Raw genomic sequence first — 17435 nt, 5'->3', positions numbered from 1 at the left:
TTACTAACATGCAGTGCCTGTGTCACTGTGCTGCTGATTAGCCCTGTTGAGATGGAAGTTATTTGGAGCGACCCTTGCTGTGGGTAAAGTTTGGTTTATTTGCACATGATAAAATAGAAAACAAAAATTGAAAAAGTTGGAAACATGATGATAGAGATATTACATAGAGGAAAAAATATCTATGATTTGTTCAGGTTAGAAAAATAGCTTCAAAAAGTCCAAAACAAACAAGTCACACTTTTAAAGTTTATTGGTAGAGTTAACACAAAGGGCAGAATAAAATTATTCTATTCTGTTCCATGTTGTGTTATTCAATTCTGATATGAGAGCTTTCTTCTAAACACATAAGGCAATATACACTCTGAGGCCAGTCCACAAAAGAGACACGATCAGCAAATTAAACTCAGGATGCGCTGTGAGGCCGCGGGCCAGTATTAGACACACGCTGTGTAACGCGGCCTCTCACTAACGAGAGGAGCAGAGGTGGACATTCACACTGATGAAAGTGTGTAATGAATGCTGACGGAGGTGTGTCCTTGAACAGCATCCTGTGACCTTGGGTTTTGGCTGAGTGTGGGATGGAGCATCTTTACGGAGACGTAGCGCGCGCGCGCCCCCGGCTGCCAGGCTGAAGGGAGCGCGCACCATCAGCACCAGCTACCAGTGCGTGCGCCTTTACATTTCAGTCACGCACCACTGTGCTCCGAGAGGAGATGAACCATAGAGGATATACATATTTTCAAACGCATGTAGCTCGTATCCGCTGAAAAAAAACAGGGCAATATTAATTTGCATCGGTGCCTTTACTAAAAAAAATAAATAAATAAATGAAAAAAACTGATTTAACACTCGGGTTTATTCTAGACGTATGGAGCGCTTAATTCTGGATAATATCTGCATTGCCTGCCTTCCACCGAGCCGCTGCATTTCGTCGAGACGAGTAGCGCAGGATTTGCGTTAAATACCAAGAATTTCCGACGGGACTTTTCTTTCACAATCCACCCGCTTGCGAAATTAATGAAGTTAGGCGATTTGTAGATGATAATAGTCCACGTTTTGCGCTTTCTAGGTTGCAGCTGAGATCGCATTCGATGAGAAACAGCAATGCTCCTCAACCAAGACCAATGAGGGCTGCGGGCACAGTGCTGTGAAGTAGCCTAGGGAGGTGATGGACAATGTCCTCTCCATCGATTGCAAGGGATCTGCGCCCCCGGTCCTGAATGCGGCGGGGAGACAGAGCTAACCTGGGGTTCCTGGTGCCCGAGCTTGTGGATGCTGCGCCGAAGAATGGGCTACTCCGACCCATCGTCGGGTAAAGATTTACTCGGCAATAGATCTCTTTGTTTCATATTTATTTGCGCATTTGGACTCGTCACACTATTGCAACAGATTCTCTATGGGAAAAACTACATCAAGAGGTAAGTATTGACTCATTTTGTGTTGTGGCAACGGACAGGCCTTACTGTTTATATAGTAGATTACAGTGCGATACACTGTACATAATATTCAGCCTTATATCAGCATGCCAAAATAGCCTTTTTGTATCGCATTATCACTCAGTTTTGGTAATAATGTAAATATCAGAGTTGTTCAGTGTAAAAGTGGATGAACTAGGTGTCTTGCATCCTTTTGGCTGGGAGACTATACTCAATGGGGAAAACAAGCTTGAATGGCTGAAAAGAACAATAGCAATTAGCCATCCATTTCCCCCCCAGTGACATATAAACTATTCTCATTAGATTTATTTTTTTGATATTCTCTGAAAAAAATGAAGCATCACATTCATGCCATACACAGTGCTGGAGCTGTGTATGGTAATGTTTTCCCTTTGTTTTTTAAAAATCTTTATTTGATTTTTTACGTTTCAGCCTTCTTGACTGGTCATAGCCTACATCTTACAAAGGGCATCCGATTGTCAACAGAAATCCAATAGCAGTGATGATGATGATGATGATGATGATTACAAATATCTTATCAGCAGCGTATTAAAGATGATGTGTATTTCTTATCGGCCCCTGTTAAATATATAATTTTACCAGGCAGCACCTAGTGCACACACAGCCACTGCAGAGCCCCGTTTTATAATACCTCTGCAACACCAGGTTTACCGTAGGCAACCATATTTTTGATCTCTCTGATAAGTTGAACCCTGTGTTATACTGTTGCATTCACCTTAACCTATTCATGACACCTTTTTGAACCAAAAGGCAGGCCTACAGACCTTTTCATCATCATATTCTGAGACCAAATTTGTTTTGAGACGAGCAGATGCTGAGAAGCTGGGATGTTTGATCTGTAGGTGTTTTTTTTTAATTAAGAAAAAATGTCACTCCAAAAAGGAATAATCAAAAAGACTTTATCCCCCACCTCCAGATATTTTACAGATAGCACATTATGGTTTTGCTCCACAGCAAACATACATGTGCTGCAATCTAACTGCTCCCCACAGCTCCCCTCCCCTGCCACCCTGCTGGGCTGGGCTGATGATACTGTATGGATTCATGGCATCCTGACCTCTCTGGAGAGAGATGCATGAATTCAGGCCCCAAAAAACTCACCTGTGCCTGTGCCCGAACTCCTAGCGCTCAACCTAGGAGAGAGGGGAACAAGCTACACAACAGAAACCAGTGGGCTCAGCGGCAGCCATTTTGCTACAGTCTGTCTGCACACACCTCAGTGCAAGTGGGGAGAGAGAGGAGTGAGAGTGAGAAATTGTAAGAGTGATGCGGAAATAACCTGTGTGTATGTGCGTATGTGTGTGAGTGACAGAGAGAGAGAGAGAGAGAGAGAGAGAGAGAGAGAGAGAGAGGGAACATGCCTTTTGAATGATGTCACTTTATATCTGCCCAAGCATAAACCATCACAAGTCGTAGTTTGGTCCAGCCACACCCAACCCACACACTCCTCACCTACCAAACACTGTCAGCCTGAGAATGTGTAGGCAGGGGATTTTGTTTTTCAGATATCCTCCTATTATAACCAGCTGTGCAAATTACCATAAACTAGCGGGTTAGAAAAGAAGAGCCATCTGGGGCTAAGTGCAAGCATGCAACCAGCGGAAGAAACAGTTAAGATGTCTCATGGATCTTGCATTCACTCAATTAGTCCGGGGTGATTTGTGTGCTCTACGGTCCCTTTCGACAGTGGAGGTCAAAGTTCCCTCCTCCAGATGGATGGGGATGCACAGGCCGCTTTGTAAAGTCAGGCCGTGTTGTGAATAGTGCGCTTGATAAATCTGGCCATGAACCGTTTTCCGCTCCAATCCTGCCTCCTCTGACAGTGGAAGCTGTCCCTCAGGGTGAAGTTGTAGGCGGCAGAGAGAATGTAGGACTGTGAAATGGTGGGAGCTTATTAAATAATACACAGTGAGTGACCCACTTTTGTAGATGAAGGCATATTAACTTCCTTCAACTCCACTTGACTTGAAGAGGGTGATGTCTAAAAATACCCTCAGTTGGCACAAGTGACATCAAGGGCTCGTGGGAGGGGGGTTAGAAACCCAACAGGCATAAACTAAATCATCCAAAATTAATGGATTTGGAATCTGGGCAACCACGGGCGGATGAGCATGTGACTCTGTTGAGGAAATTAGCCTTATGTATGTGGGTTGTAGCGTCATAATTCTGTGCCGCTTAAAAAAAAAAAAAAAAAAAGTACAGTCTGGTTATATAACACACTGATTAGAGATCTGAGCAAAAAACATTGATTCTCAAATGTACAACGGAATACAGATAGAAATCTGTTTGAGAGTGAGATATGAGGGGGACTTTAGAAATAATACATCTTAGCTCAGTGATTCATTTGCTCTTTGGACAGGCACTTAAGGAACCCTTGCTGTTTACGATAATTACCCTGGGACACTAATGGACGTCTCGGTCAATATGCCTGTTCCTCCCTCAAAGCCCTAATCACAAATGTCCATGATGCTCCCTGTAGTTCAATCATTGTTGCTCCAGGACACCGTGAGAATACATTATCTGTTGCAGAGCAGCCCTGTGCTTGTTTTTTTTCTGATCTAATGGGTGGATGATGGCTTGGATTATGATTATAAATGAATGGTGAGTGGGCTCCAGACATTGGGTTTCAAGGCAATGTATTTATTTGTGGGTCAGAGCTACTCACAACAATATTGGCGCATTAATCAACCCGCTAGAAATTAAATAGAGGCTCTTCCTGGCTAAAATATCTAGTGTGTAACCTCTATTTGGTAGATGATTTGTAAATCTTTTGGAGGATTGGATGCACTGATCACAGCATTGCATTTCAGATAGAAAGCAAGCCTCAGTGTGCTCTGTGTTTTGGTGACGATATGAATCAGAACTTAAAGATAATGACAAAAATATGCAGCTTTGTTTTGTTTTACCTTATAAAACAACAGGCTGCCCGCCTCTTTCAGGCTCACGTCCCGATCCGAAGGCCTGGATGGTCCATGTCTTGTTTTAGTTTATTCTGTTCTGCAGCATGGCCAGGACCAGAGTGTTACTGAGATGTTTAAGTGGCTCTCAGAGCAGCCAAATGGGCCTCCATGTGTGCACTATCACTTAGTGTGCTCAGAGAATCGCTCTGTAGGTACGACCTCTTCAGCAGTGCCTTACTGCTGCACCCACAGTGCACTGAAATGAGTCATACAAGATAATTTGCATTATAAAACGCCAGTAACAATGATTGTGTTGTGAGCAAAGGTGTTTGCTATTTGCTGTTGCTGTTAATTAATGCCTAAGTGCACCTTTAACTCCACAGATACACAAATGCAGATGTTAGGAAAGCTATTTTTATTTTAGTGAAAATTCCAGAAAAAAGCTCCGTTTCTACTCATCTAATGACAATATCGCTGTGTCACTCCGGGAGTTGGAATCTGCTCCAATCACAGGTGACACAAGACAACCTCTGAATGATGAACTAAAGTGGCTCAGAGTGCCTTACCCAATCGGTTACTAAACTCAAGATTAAACATATACCTACACAAGACCTCGATGCTGGTGGTGAAACCTCAGCTTGGCCCCTCATATCGCCTGAGATCAACCCAAATTGGGGCTTATTCGCAGGCTACCGTGCACAGGCTCAGGACACACCCCGCCACATCTCCGTGGAGTCGGAGTCGGTGTATGCAGAGGGCGTTTGATGGCATCCTCTAGTTGAGACGACTGTGAGCCACCTGCACCAGATGGTCTCTGCTACGAAATTCACTTTGATCTTTAAACCGCGTGGAATCTCATCTTTATTAGCATTCCTGTTTGGGTGTAAAAGGTTCTGCGTGAACTGTTTTATGATGTCATCTACACTTAGTAAATGTGTTGACATCAGTTAGTCAGAAGAAATCTTACACCTATAGTTAGTTAAGACATTGGCACTAATTATTGCCCCATTTTATCTCAATGTTATTTTATTATTGAGTGCTGTAGCTCAGACATTCCTGGAGGCCTGTATTGGAGATTGTAGTTTTCTGTCTCAGGATGGTAAAAAAAAAAAAGCCCAGCACAACATAAAAATAACCATTCATGATGTTAACCATGTTTGGTTTCATACTTTGACTGTGTTTTTTTTTTTTTTTTTTTTTTTTTGAGCCAAAAGCTGATCCCCCCCTAATATGTATGGTATATGTGTGTGCACGTTTGTGTTGAGTGAATGCGAATGGACGGGTGTGGCTGTATGTGTTTGACATTTGCACAATGAGGACAATAAATCCCAAATAAACTGACTCATTTTCTTACTAGTGCGCAACAGTTTAGCCGACTCAAAGGGGACGAGACAGGAAATTGGACCGGTCCCGTTAATTTCTCGGATGACGGATCTCTGAAGCCCGCCAGAAATGGGAAGAAAAGGTACCTTTCCAGCGTGACTGACTGCACAACACCTCTGAGAAAAGAGAGTGAGAGAGAGAGAGAGAGAGAGAGAGAGAGAGAGAGAGAGAGAAAGATAGAGTGAAAGAAAAACATAAGTTTCACGACCCAGCCTTGCATGCGTGGACTGGGCCGCTGATGGCGCCCAGCAGTCTCCTCAGATGGTGTACAAGTAGAGCAAGAGAACACAAATCGCAACACATTTAGACCTTTTTGTTTTCTGACTTGTCTTGAAATCTGAAGGGTGGGGATTAAGAAGTTAGCCGGGGTGATGATGTCACAGGACTCCACGTCACACATTTAACTCTAACTTAACCTGTCTGCATGTTGACAGATGTTTCCGTCAGAATTTTCAGCCAGATTCACAGATCTCCGTAATAGTCACACCCTGCCTAGCCGATATTAAGAAGACAAAAAAACGCTCTCAAAGGTAGGCCAGTTTGAAGGCATTTTAAGTACTTTCACAGAAACCCAAGAATGCCTCTTTCTTTTCCATTAGTCTGAAAGGGATAAACTCTCATGTATTTTTTCAGTGGTGGTTGCACTCCAGATTTGCTCTTGCATGTTGTCTGATCCCTTCCACCCTGACCCCCGAACCCTGACCCCCATCCCCCCCCCCCACCTCGAGAAGCTGGTTGAACCACGGTCTCCTGTTGATGTACTGGCTTCTCCTCGTACCTCTGTGTCCCATCCAGCACCCATCTCCAAATGCCTTGTCCTCCTCAACCTGTGTCTCATGTGTTCTGCACAACTCTGTGTGTATGCCATGTACATAGTGTGGACACTTCTCTCTGCTCCCCCCTATCTCCCCTTCTCACATCTGCATTGTCTCTCTCTGCGACCTGGATTACCCTTTTTTTTTTCACTTTACTTTACTAGTTACAAGAAGACAGGAACATGCCAGATTTCCATAAAGCTCCAAGGTCCCATTTCCCCTGAAGGCTAGATGTCAGTAGCTGTTGCTCCAAACACTGTCAGCCTGTCTTTTACGGGTTGGCCTCTAACCGGCATGGCACAGTTCACGATGCTGTGGAGATGATGCTCATCTCATCAATAGAAGTTCTGTCCTTGTGTAAAAGCGACACATAACTCTTGCAAGAGTTTCATCATCTAGGCTAAAAGAAACATCACTAGATGTAGTCTGAGAGTATAAAGGCCCATTCAAATGCTGCTCTCAATAAAACCTCAGAAATACACTGCATCATCAGTTGGATGTAGACAACCAGTTTCATTGTTCCTGGTATGATTTCATCCCAGCATCCTGTTCCTTTAATGCATCTCTCCATCACATTGCTCATTGTGTTGTTTTATTTTAGTTATTTGTTTGTTCCTTTCCATTTTTTTTTTTACTTACACAAAGCCACGGACAATATGTTGCAATATTATCCATCTTCCAGAATACCACACTTCATTCTATCTCTGATATGACAAACACCTCCTCAAACCCAACTCTCATTCACCCAAATGTGCAGTGTGATGGCTGCCATTTTGATTAGATTCCCTCTCCTTTTCCCATGTCAACAGCATAATAACAGGTAAAAAAAAAAAATATTGATCTTTTCCAGGAGCTCATCATAATCAGATTTACATTCAACATGGGTGTAAAGCAAAGGTATAATAATGATTAATTAATGATGATTTCTATATATTAGAACATTATATTCCATGCATGGTTGCAATGAGTTTTTAACTTTGATAACAGTCCAAGGTGAGATAGAGAGCAGATACTGGCTCCTTCCCAGGTTCCTGTAGAGCTCCTCAGTCGACCGCCAAGGCGCCACAGGGACAGCAGTTTCCTCCAAAGCTGCTGTATGGATCAATATCTTTATGTAATACAAGCTAATTTAACTGCAGCCAGAGGGAGATTACACGCCCACTCCTGTGGCCCTCTGCCCAACCCTAAAAGGAAGTCTATAGATTCAGGCCAAAGAGAGCAACTCTCTTGGCGCTGAAGGTTTTTTTTTTTTTTTTTTTTTTCAACAGCACCAAATAATTGGGAAGGTGAAAATGTAGGGATGTAGAAAGTTAAATTTGTCACAGTTTAGGTGCCTATTTATTGCCTTATGTCTGTGTAGCAAAGGTGTTTTGGAACAATGTTGTGTTTACATGTTATCTGATAACACTTTAATAGTTTAATGCCATTATATATTGATACATGTGAGCTGTTTTGGTCAGTATTCAAGTAGAATTGCACAAATAAATGCCAAATTAAAAAATGTGGGATGGGAGGCCACTTGAATGCAAGATTATTATATTTAATTTGCTCACATAAACTAGTATAGAGACAGGGAATGCAAAAAGTTGGTTAAGCTTTACCAATTTGCGCTTCCTGCCTCTATATGTGCCAGTTTTATGCACTATTTGAGCAAATTAAATATTACACTTTGGTATTGTGAGCCACTTTTCTCACTTATCACCAGTGGAAACCAAAAGCCAGCAAACTGCATGGCAAAGGGACTGCGCATGTTTTTAAATGGATAATGAGCAGGACCTTCTGTTTGACCGTCTTTTGACCGTCTTTTTGTTTCACTAGACGGATCGCTTTTCTGTAGCCATTTTTCAGTGGCAATTTAATCACAGTCATTTTATATCCTTCCAATTATGTAGCCTATTTGGTTAGATTCAGGTGGGGATAGAAAATGAGCACAACAATTTGATCTGTGCAGAATCCAATTACACAGCCCGAGCTCTGTAGCAGCCGCTAATTGAATTTGAATGCACCGATGGACGAGTGCAGGTATTCTCAACGGTAACACTGTCTAATAACCATCATTAATAAATGTAAATTGATAGTTAATTAAACCTTAATTAATATGTATATATATATATATATATTTTACTGTTAACAAGCAATGAAATGCCAATGCTATAATTTGTTATTTTATATCAGATAGATGTAGTGCAGTAGAAATGGCAGCATAGACATAGCGCAGGAAAAAGTGATTTTTTGTGCGAGTGTGTATAGCATCAATAAACATTATTTACTATCATTTAAATGTTTGTTAACAGTGAAATAGATATTAACAATAGCTCTATTATCTATGAATTTAACATTTATTAATCATAATGTTTAGGAAATGTTACCACAGAGCAAAAAACAAAGCAAAACAAAACAAAAAAATCTTCCAAAGTCATTTTGCTTGTATTTCCTCTATCCATTGAATGCTACATTCTGTAACTGAATTCATTAGTAATGAAATACAGTGAGTGAACCACAGGCCACCGCGGCCCAGTGAGCATCACTTGTAGCCCAGTAGAGGTCCGTGGCCCGCGGGGTGACAGAGACTGGGTTACTGCACCACTTTGTAGCGTATCACATTGTCTGTTGCCTCCTGGAAATGCTGCAGCAAAGTGCAGTGATAAAAATGAGACCATTAGTCCAGCAGAGAGCGATTTTAATGTTTTTTTGTTTGTTTGTTTTGATGGTGGTGAGGGTTGTCGTACCGTACTGAAAAAACCCACCAACCCACCCTACACACACACACACACACACATTACACTGGTTGCATGTAAATACAATGTTGTATGGTGGTAAATAAGGAATTGCGCAGATAAATGGCAATTTATGGGCACCTGAATTCCAAGTTTACAACAAATAAAAGTCTTTCCTGTCATGTTAAAATGTTCAATCTGTCTTCAAAGCTTTCTTTGTGTCAAGTCCACCACAGCACAGTCCCACCACCATACTACACACATGGTTTTTGTGTGCTTTTGGTTAATGTTGCCATTTCAGTATGATGATTTATTGGGTTTTTCTGTGTATGAAGTATCTTTAAGATTTTTAACCTCTGATTTATTCTTTTTTTTTTTTTTTTTTTTTTTTTTTTTTAATAAAACTTGTGTTTCAAATGAAATTTAGTTAAATGGTTTAATTCCAAAAGTGAGAATGATGACTGCTTCTACATTGTAATTATGTGTGTGCATGAGCATGTGTGTACGTGTGAGTATGCATGGTGTATCCTAACAAAATGTCAAGAGATCAACTGTTGAGTCAAATTTTCATGTCACTGTAGCCAGTGCAACAGTCATACGTGTAGCTGTGTATTCAGTATAGATTTGTTAATGTTATCAAAATGCACTCATTTTGCTTTCTTACACCAAAACACAGATACTGTCTTCCTCATATCCACCAGACTCTACATCAAATCACAATTTCCATAAGATTTCAGCCATTTTAACAAACTGCGACACTAGGTCTACCTCTTTTTCCCTTTCAGACTGTTTTTCTGTTTATGTTGTTGTAAGGAAATATGTTTCCATCGCATAATGTCATTGTTAATTGTGTGAGTTCCCAGCCTATTTATTTATTTATTTTTTTATTACAGCTTTCAGTTAGTTAAAAGTACATCACATTGGTGTAGACTAAGATGCAACAGAAGCTGGTCCCAGTGCCCGGCCTACAGTTTGTTATTATCTCACTATCTTCTCCTGACTTATGGCAAGTTGCATCATTTCCATCACTGTCATCCCTCAATGCCACACTGACATTCCTCTGTTTAAGAAATTCAAGCCATAGATTATAAAAAAGCTAAAACACTGACCCTTTTTTTTGTGACTTTCCAACACAGTGTATAATATTGCATTCTTTCTCCTCAATTACTATATATATTTTTTTTATCTGTTGCGCAGAGCGTGGATCGTTTTAGCAAGAGGTTGACTGTGTCTGTCCCTCCAGGTATTTGGACACATACGATGGCGCCTACGACTACAACTCCACTGCATGCAAAGAGCTCAGGCAGGAGATCATGGATGTTAAAGTCCTGACAATGTGAGTGTTCAGCAGCCAGTAGCAGAAAATGGAATCACTTTTGAGTTGTATACAATATAACATACAAAGTAGCGGCAAACCTTATTTAGTATGAGATCTATTTTTTCTCTTTCTCGTTAAGAGCTCAGGCAGGTTGGTAGAAATGCACAACATATAGATCCAAGGACAGAGTAAGTGATGAGGGACAATGCACATCAATAAACACAACAAAGATGGAAATATGCCAGATGTAGCTGTTTGGGTTCATTTTCCTCCATAGTCCCTGGGCTAGTTAATGGTGTAAAGCCACATTAAAAGGCAAGAAAGGTAAAAGCATTTAATCACTAAAACGGGTGGTTACAAGGTTTTTACATTAGAACAGCAATTAGCTGAGGGCAGCAAGATATAATATCCATACACTGTTTGACTGACAGCTTGGAAAATATTCTTAATGTGAAACAGTGGCTGCTCAGTTTTGATATTATTATCACACGAGACAGTTTCCAGTTTCAGTGTCCGTACTCGCCTAACCCAAAATAGAGCCACATTGCAGTTTGAGATGCAATACTGACAAAAGAGCTATTTTTGAGGAGACATTCTGCACAACTTGTTTATCTTGAGCTTGTTTGTCCACCCAATCTTGTAATACATCAAAACCTGTCAAAACTGTTTGTGCAGAAAATGTCTATCACTCTGATAACTCGGTGAATCTATGCAGCCTTTAGTGTTTTTTTAGCCTTCATTGCCAAGGTTGATATATGCCATAATGACTGCCAGACAGGAACTGTTTAGTAGAAAAGTGCAGGGATTCATATATTGCATATCTCAGTTTATTAATTTTTTTTTTTTTTTTAATCAAGTGATTAAGCATCAGACTCACTAACAGATGGCAAACAATAAATGACCGATCTGTTCCACAATAAAAACAGAAATCATGCTGTAGTCATATGAAACTGATTGGCTGAAATTTTATCATCATAACTTTAATATGTCACTCTGCGAGCATACGCCGGATACAATGCATCATGATGTGTAAACTGTACAACGGCTAGTGAACACACAGTCACATGGCAGCTTGTTAATTCATTAAACTCCTCACATGCCCCCAGCCACGACCCAACCAAGCACTGTATCTGTGAACATTTCAGCAGCGTCCCTTCCTCTCATACTTGATGAATGTGAACGTTGTCTATTGACCTTTTGTGCATGCTCCTCAGGCTGTCCGCTCTCATTATCTGACACATTGTGGGCCCAGGCCAAGGGGGCCGCGCGCCAGTCCGGCTGTGGCAGAGAGCAGCCGCTGTTGCCCTCTCAGCCAGTCAAAGTAATCGTGTGCCTCTGCCTCCCAGAGCAAATCACATCTCCCTGTCGTCTGAAGGAAATGTCAGTTCAAGGGCAGCTATTTAGAGAAGAGCCAGAGCGAGATATTCGAACGTCATCCTCTTTTGTGTTTGTGACATCGCTACATTCGTGTCCAGATGGTATTCGATGTAGCGGCACCTGCAGCTGTCAATTAACACCTTATGAGAAGTTTAGTATTAAAATAGCACCACCGCAGAGTGGTAAGTGCAGTCCTGCTGCTTCCCTTTTTGTCCCTCTGTCGGTCCCTTTAAGCCATTTGTGATGTATCTCTCCCTCTCTGCCCCCGCGGAGAGATGGCTCATCCTAAAAATGTCGCCTCTGCAGCCTGATTTCACAAGTCTCTCTGTCTGTCTGGCAGGGTGAAAACCTCCGAGCTGTTTGAGCGATGGAGAAACCTGCAAGTGTGTAAGTGGGAGCAGAACAAAGTCGAGACCAGCAACTTCAAGTGAGCAGCAATTAACAAAAATCCTTCATTTGTTCATTCATAGTATAGCCATGGGAATCAAACTGCCTGGACGTGTTAGATCTCACACATGACTACATGCTTCCTCAATTTGCACAACACATGATGCATGAACTATCTCTGCTTCTGACCAACATGTTGGGGTTCTGCAGGGGTTTTTTGTCTGGGCGCTGGCTCAAGGATTATTGTAGTCTAACTTCCATCTTTTTTTTTTTTTTTTCATCCTCCGTCAGGATGTCTCTGTCTCGGTGCTGTAATGCTCCTTCCTTCCTGTTCACCACCAAGAGGAACACACCTGCAGGGACCAAGCTGAGGTATGAGGTGGACACCAGTGGCATCCTCCCCATCACCACTGAGATCTTCAAAATGTTCCCAGATGTGAGTTTAGCCTGCCTGTTTGTGAATAAAGCCTGTTCATAGATGAGCACGTGTGTATGTGTGTGTGTGTGTGTGTGTGTGTGTGTGCATTTGTGTGTGTTTTAAATTACATTTACTCATGTAACTGAGTAATTTTTTGACATCAGTAATTTATTTTTACTCAAGCACATTTTTGCAGTATTATACTCAGCTACATTTTACATCACATCCATTACAGAGTTGTTGTAGGCTCTATAAGGATCAGAAACTGCACCATAATACATTAATGCCATTGAAGTTTGTGAACCTTTTTTAAATTAATTGATTAATTCAAAATTATAATCATAATTATTATTTTAATTTCCAGTTAAAAGAATCTAGTTGGAATGTTGTACTCTCCTTTTAGACTTTCATGGAAAAGACTGCATCTTGACAAGTTTCTTAGAAGTAATTTAGTAACTTTTTTTTTTTTTTTTAGCTTGTTTTACTCTGCTGGGTTTTAACAGTAGTATTTCCTCTTCATAAAAATACCAGCAAAGTCTTATTACTCTGACTTGAGTAGCCATTTTCTAGTTCTCTTTCCATCACAGGTTCCAGTATAGTGTATGTTCATACTTGGTCTTATGTTTCAAAACCCTTAAATAGAGCCACTTTAATACAATTTTCACTGCAAAAACCTCCATCTTAACAAGTTGTGTAGTCTTACACTGAGTCTTAAAATCCTGTTTTTCTTCAAACAAGTGAAAAAAAATCAGCCAGTGGGATGAGATCTCACTTATTTCCAGTGCTGATCAACTTGTTCCTGGAAATGTCTTGTATGAAGTGGCGTTTTCTTGATCCTAGATTTTAGGACCGAATATGAGACTACACGTCTTGTTAAGATGGAGATGTTATTTTGCAGTTTACTGCCTGCTGGACCTTAACCTGTGTCTGTTTCATCCAGGATATGCCGTATGCTAAGTCACAGTACAAGAAATGTGCTGTTATTGGAAACGGTGGCATCATCAAGAACAGCAAATGTGGAAAGGAGATTGATTCAGCAGATTTTGTGTTTAGGTATGCAGGACTAAGTATAATTATGCCTTACAAGCATGACCCGTTTGAAATTTGTCTGATATCAACGTTTCAAAGAAGCTCAATCAAATACATTCAAATCCCTGTAACAGTGGGCGTCTCTCTCTCCACAGATGCAACATCCCACCCATCAATGAGAAGTACTCAGCTGATGTTGGCACTAAAACAGATCTAGTGACGATAAATCCAAGCATAATCACCGAGAGGTACCATAAGTCTGACTCAGAGTGTGACATCAGATTAACTCTCTCTGTGTCTCTGTCTCTGTCTCTGTCTCCCTCTCTCTGCTCTTTTTTCGGCCTCTGTCATCTCACGTTTCACTTCCCCTGGCCCTCAGGTTTCAGAAGCTGGAGAAGTGGCGGCGCCCGTTTTACGAAGTCCTCCAGAATTACGAGAACTCCTCTGTGGTTCTCCCAGCCTTCTACAACACCCGCAACACTGACGTGTCTTTCCGTGTCAAGTACATGCTGGACGATTTCGACTCCCAGAGAGGCGTGTTTTTCTTCCACCCCCAGTATTTGCTCAACGTGCAGCGCTTCTGGGCCGTGCAGGGCGTCCGGGCCAAGCGGCTCAGCAGCGGCCTGATGCTCGTGACGGCGGCCTTGGAAATGTGCGAGGAGGTCCACCTCTATGGCTTCTGGGCATTTCCCATGAACCCCTCAGGCATCTTCATCACCCACCATTACTACGACAACGTCAAGCCGCGGCCAGGCTTCCACGCCATGCCCCATGAAATCTTCAACTTCCTGCACATGCACACGCGCGGGATCATCAACGTACACACCGGGCAGTGCAGGTGATCGCTCACAGCGCCCACCTGAGATCTGCTCCCTCTGTTATCATGTGTCGTGGAGGCTCAACGTTTTACCCTTTCGTTCTCATGTTTTCGTTTTATCTGATGGATTGTTATCGGTGAGTGCCATGGCTCAGTATTTCCTCCCTGTTGACAAAGAGAGATGGCCTTTGGAGCGCACGCCTCTGTGCTCTCCGCGATCGCGTTACATGTCGAAGGTTGCTTGCTTTAACGCCAACATTATGATTTCTCTACTTGGTGTGTAACTTTAACTTTGCTCACTTAGCAGATCCGATGACCGTGGTTATCTTTGACTCTCCGACCATAGGATGCTTGTTTTTAATGTGAAAAGTGGTCTTCCTAGTGATGTCGTTTCCGTGACGTTTTCTAGTGGCTCAGTGGTACCGCTGTACAGAGATGTTGTTTTCTACTCAACGTTGCACAAATATTTATGCTGAAACAGGGCCACGGTGGATGTCCATCTTATTCTATCTCATCCCCCCTGTGTTTTTTTTCTCTCTTTCTCTCTCTCTCTCTCTCTCTCTCTCTCTCTCTCTCTCTCAGACACTCTGTGGGTGTGGCAGCTTTTAATGTTTGTGTAGAAAAAACTCAAAGCCTGAGTCTTGATATTGAACTAATCCAAAAAGAAAAAAAGAAAAGAAAAAAAAAGGAAAAAAAGTAATTTCCAATTACCTAGCTTTGTTAATCTATTTCTTGGTCACCAGATTCACAGGTGAATATTTTAAAGCAACTGCTACTCTTCCTGAAACGGCCTTTTTTTCCTCCAGTGGCCTAGTTTCTCCCATTTGAGGAAAGCACCAGAAAATTTCCTGTGATACTTTGGGTGTAAAATGGTGGGGGTAGGGGAGGGGTATTTTTTTGGCTTGTCATAGTTTTGGACAATAGCCGGATAAATATTTTATAACAACACCACCATAGCAAATCTCTGACCTCCAAGGCCATCCTATTAGTCGAGCATCACGGAGCACTGTTGAGCGACCCAGCCTCTCGCTGTCATTCATGTCTTAAGCCATGCTGCCTTATGAGATATCAAACCCTCTATCTGATATGCAGTTCACTAATGTGTATTGCTTATCTAAAGTACATTCATGTCAAACCCAATTCTTACACTGTTACCCGAATCCAGGGTCATTTGAGACCCCTTACAAATACAGGAATCCACGTGCGATTAGTTCTCTTCTTATATTATCCTGGAATTAGCAAAGTCCTGTTCCCTGTAAGATAGAACTCCATTCATAATCATATAATGCTGTGCATGACTTTACTCTATACTTGGCTTTGTGTGTGCCTGCTTAAATGATCACTGAACTATGTTTACACTTAAGCCTCTACTGAAGCTCACAGTGCTTTTGGACATATAGACAAACCGTATCACAAAAAAAAAAAAAAAAAAAAAAAAAAAAAAAGAATGGATTTACAGAAGTGAATTGTATAATATTGGATGCAATTTTTATAGATGACAGATGAAGGACTGAAAGTGGTTGTTGCCCCTTTGTAAAGCTGACTACGTTTACGACTGCAGCATTACATCATCTCCCCCTTTAAAACATTCAGTTTGTACACTTGAAAGCAGTGTGCATTTGAGCACTGAAATACTGTATTTTTTTTTTTTTTTAATTTTTAATTATTTATCTCTATCTCCGAGGTTTCAAGAGATAAATTAAACAGCTCAAAAGCATTTTTTTTTGCCATTCCTCTGTTCATGCTGTGCCATCTGCTTGTCTTTCAAATGGTTTATATATTTGAAGGGCATGCCACGGTGTTAAAGGATTTCTTCTGTGATTCATTCAGATTCTGTTTATGTTCACAAGAGATATGAGTTAAATAATATGAGCACACAAGAAAAAAAAAAAAAGAAAAAAAAGGAAAAAAAAATTGGGTTGAATTTTAGAACCACTGACTTGTTTTATAGATGACACAGTTGAATAATGAATGGAAGACGAAGGGAACTGGTCTGTGTTCTGGATGGATGGTAATATATAACACAGTGCTTCTTACTGATTCTGGATCATTCTTTATACTGGTATTGTGTTTGTAAATAAACTTGTTTGGATTTTCTGTCTTGTTGTTCATGTTCATTTTTTTAATAAATTGTGTGTGTGTGTGTGCGTGTGTGTCCATGAATGCAGTCACATACTGCAATGCATGGCAACATAAATGCAGTAACATTACCATAGGACAGAATAAAATCAATATATGTTTCAAATAAGAGCTGGCGTCCCTATAGCCCTTGGATAACAATGAGACAATGAGTCACTAATATGGTGTGTGATATCCTCAGCGTCACATCTTGTGCTTGTTAGGAGCAACACAGGACACATGGTACTGAATTAACGTCTGAGATCAGTTGACCTCTGGTTTATCTGCTCCAATTAGCTTCTTAAGCAAAGCTACTGTCATCACCTCAATTATTAAGCAGTGGCCGGTGTCAGTGTCCTCTCACTCACTGAGCTCACCAGACAATGGCTGGGTCGGCCTTAGATCATAATGAGCTTTGTTACACCATAAATAAGTAGTAGAACAAGCACAAGAGCAAAATCTATTAACACACTGGAGCTAAAAGTGGTATGATTGAACCAATGAAAGCTCTATGATGATGATTATAACATGGGCCACAATGTAGCCTATGGACAATGTAGGACAGTGGTTCCCCCAAAGTGGGGTCCACAGGCCTAATTTGCTTTGCCTAGTACAGCAATGGATTTTTTTTTTTTTTTTTACATTTGGAAGGGTCATTTTGGCTTTTTGGTTAAAGTTAGAGTTAGACATAAGTCGGTT

At 41.2% G+C, this 17435-nt stretch overlaps 1 protein-coding gene across 2 annotated transcripts; it reads left to right on the top strand.

Annotated features, from left to right (window-relative positions):
* The first annotated feature begins 659 nt into the window (after positions 1-659).
* On the top strand, positions 660-16715 carry st8sia5 (ST8 alpha-N-acetyl-neuraminide alpha-2,8-sialyltransferase 5). 2 transcript variants are annotated; one of them, XM_030064678.1, is made up of 9 exons: positions 660-1418; positions 5715-5822; positions 6175-6270; positions 10516-10608; positions 12308-12394; positions 12646-12790; positions 13713-13825; positions 13957-14049; positions 14181-16715. In XM_030064678.1, exons 1-9 carry the CDS (start codon positions 1273-1275, stop codon positions 14641-14643), a joined length of 1344 nt encoding a protein of 447 aa, XP_029920538.1. In that variant the 5' UTR covers positions 660-1272; the 3' UTR covers positions 14644-16715. The 2 variants fall into 2 exon arrangements, with proteins under 2 accessions (XP_029920538.1, XP_029920539.1); XM_030064679.1 differs by lacking the exon at positions 6175-6270.
* Positions 16716-17435: the final 720 nt, after the last annotated feature.

The sequence above is a fragment of the Myripristis murdjan genome, chromosome 12 (genome assembly GCF_902150065.1).
Source record: "Myripristis murdjan chromosome 12, fMyrMur1.1, whole genome shotgun sequence".
Taxonomy (NCBI): Eukaryota; Metazoa; Chordata; class Actinopteri; order Holocentriformes; family Holocentridae; genus Myripristis; species Myripristis murdjan.
The sequence above is the reverse complement of the archived record's forward strand: the minus strand, read 5'-3'. Positions and strand labels throughout refer to the sequence as shown.

Coding starts and splice junctions, on each gene's coding strand:
- st8sia5 (XM_030064678.1), top strand. CDS start 1,273: ATGCTGCGCCGAAGAATGGGCTACTCCGACCCATCGTCGGGTAAAGAT. Junction 5,823..6,174: donor GCCAGAAATGGGAAGAAAAG/GTACCTTTCCAG, acceptor GCATGTTGACAG/ATGTTTCCGTCAGAATTTTC. Junction 10,609..12,307: donor GATGTTAAAGTCCTGACAAT/GTGAGTGTTCAG, acceptor TCTGTCTGGCAG/GGTGAAAACCTCCGAGCTGT.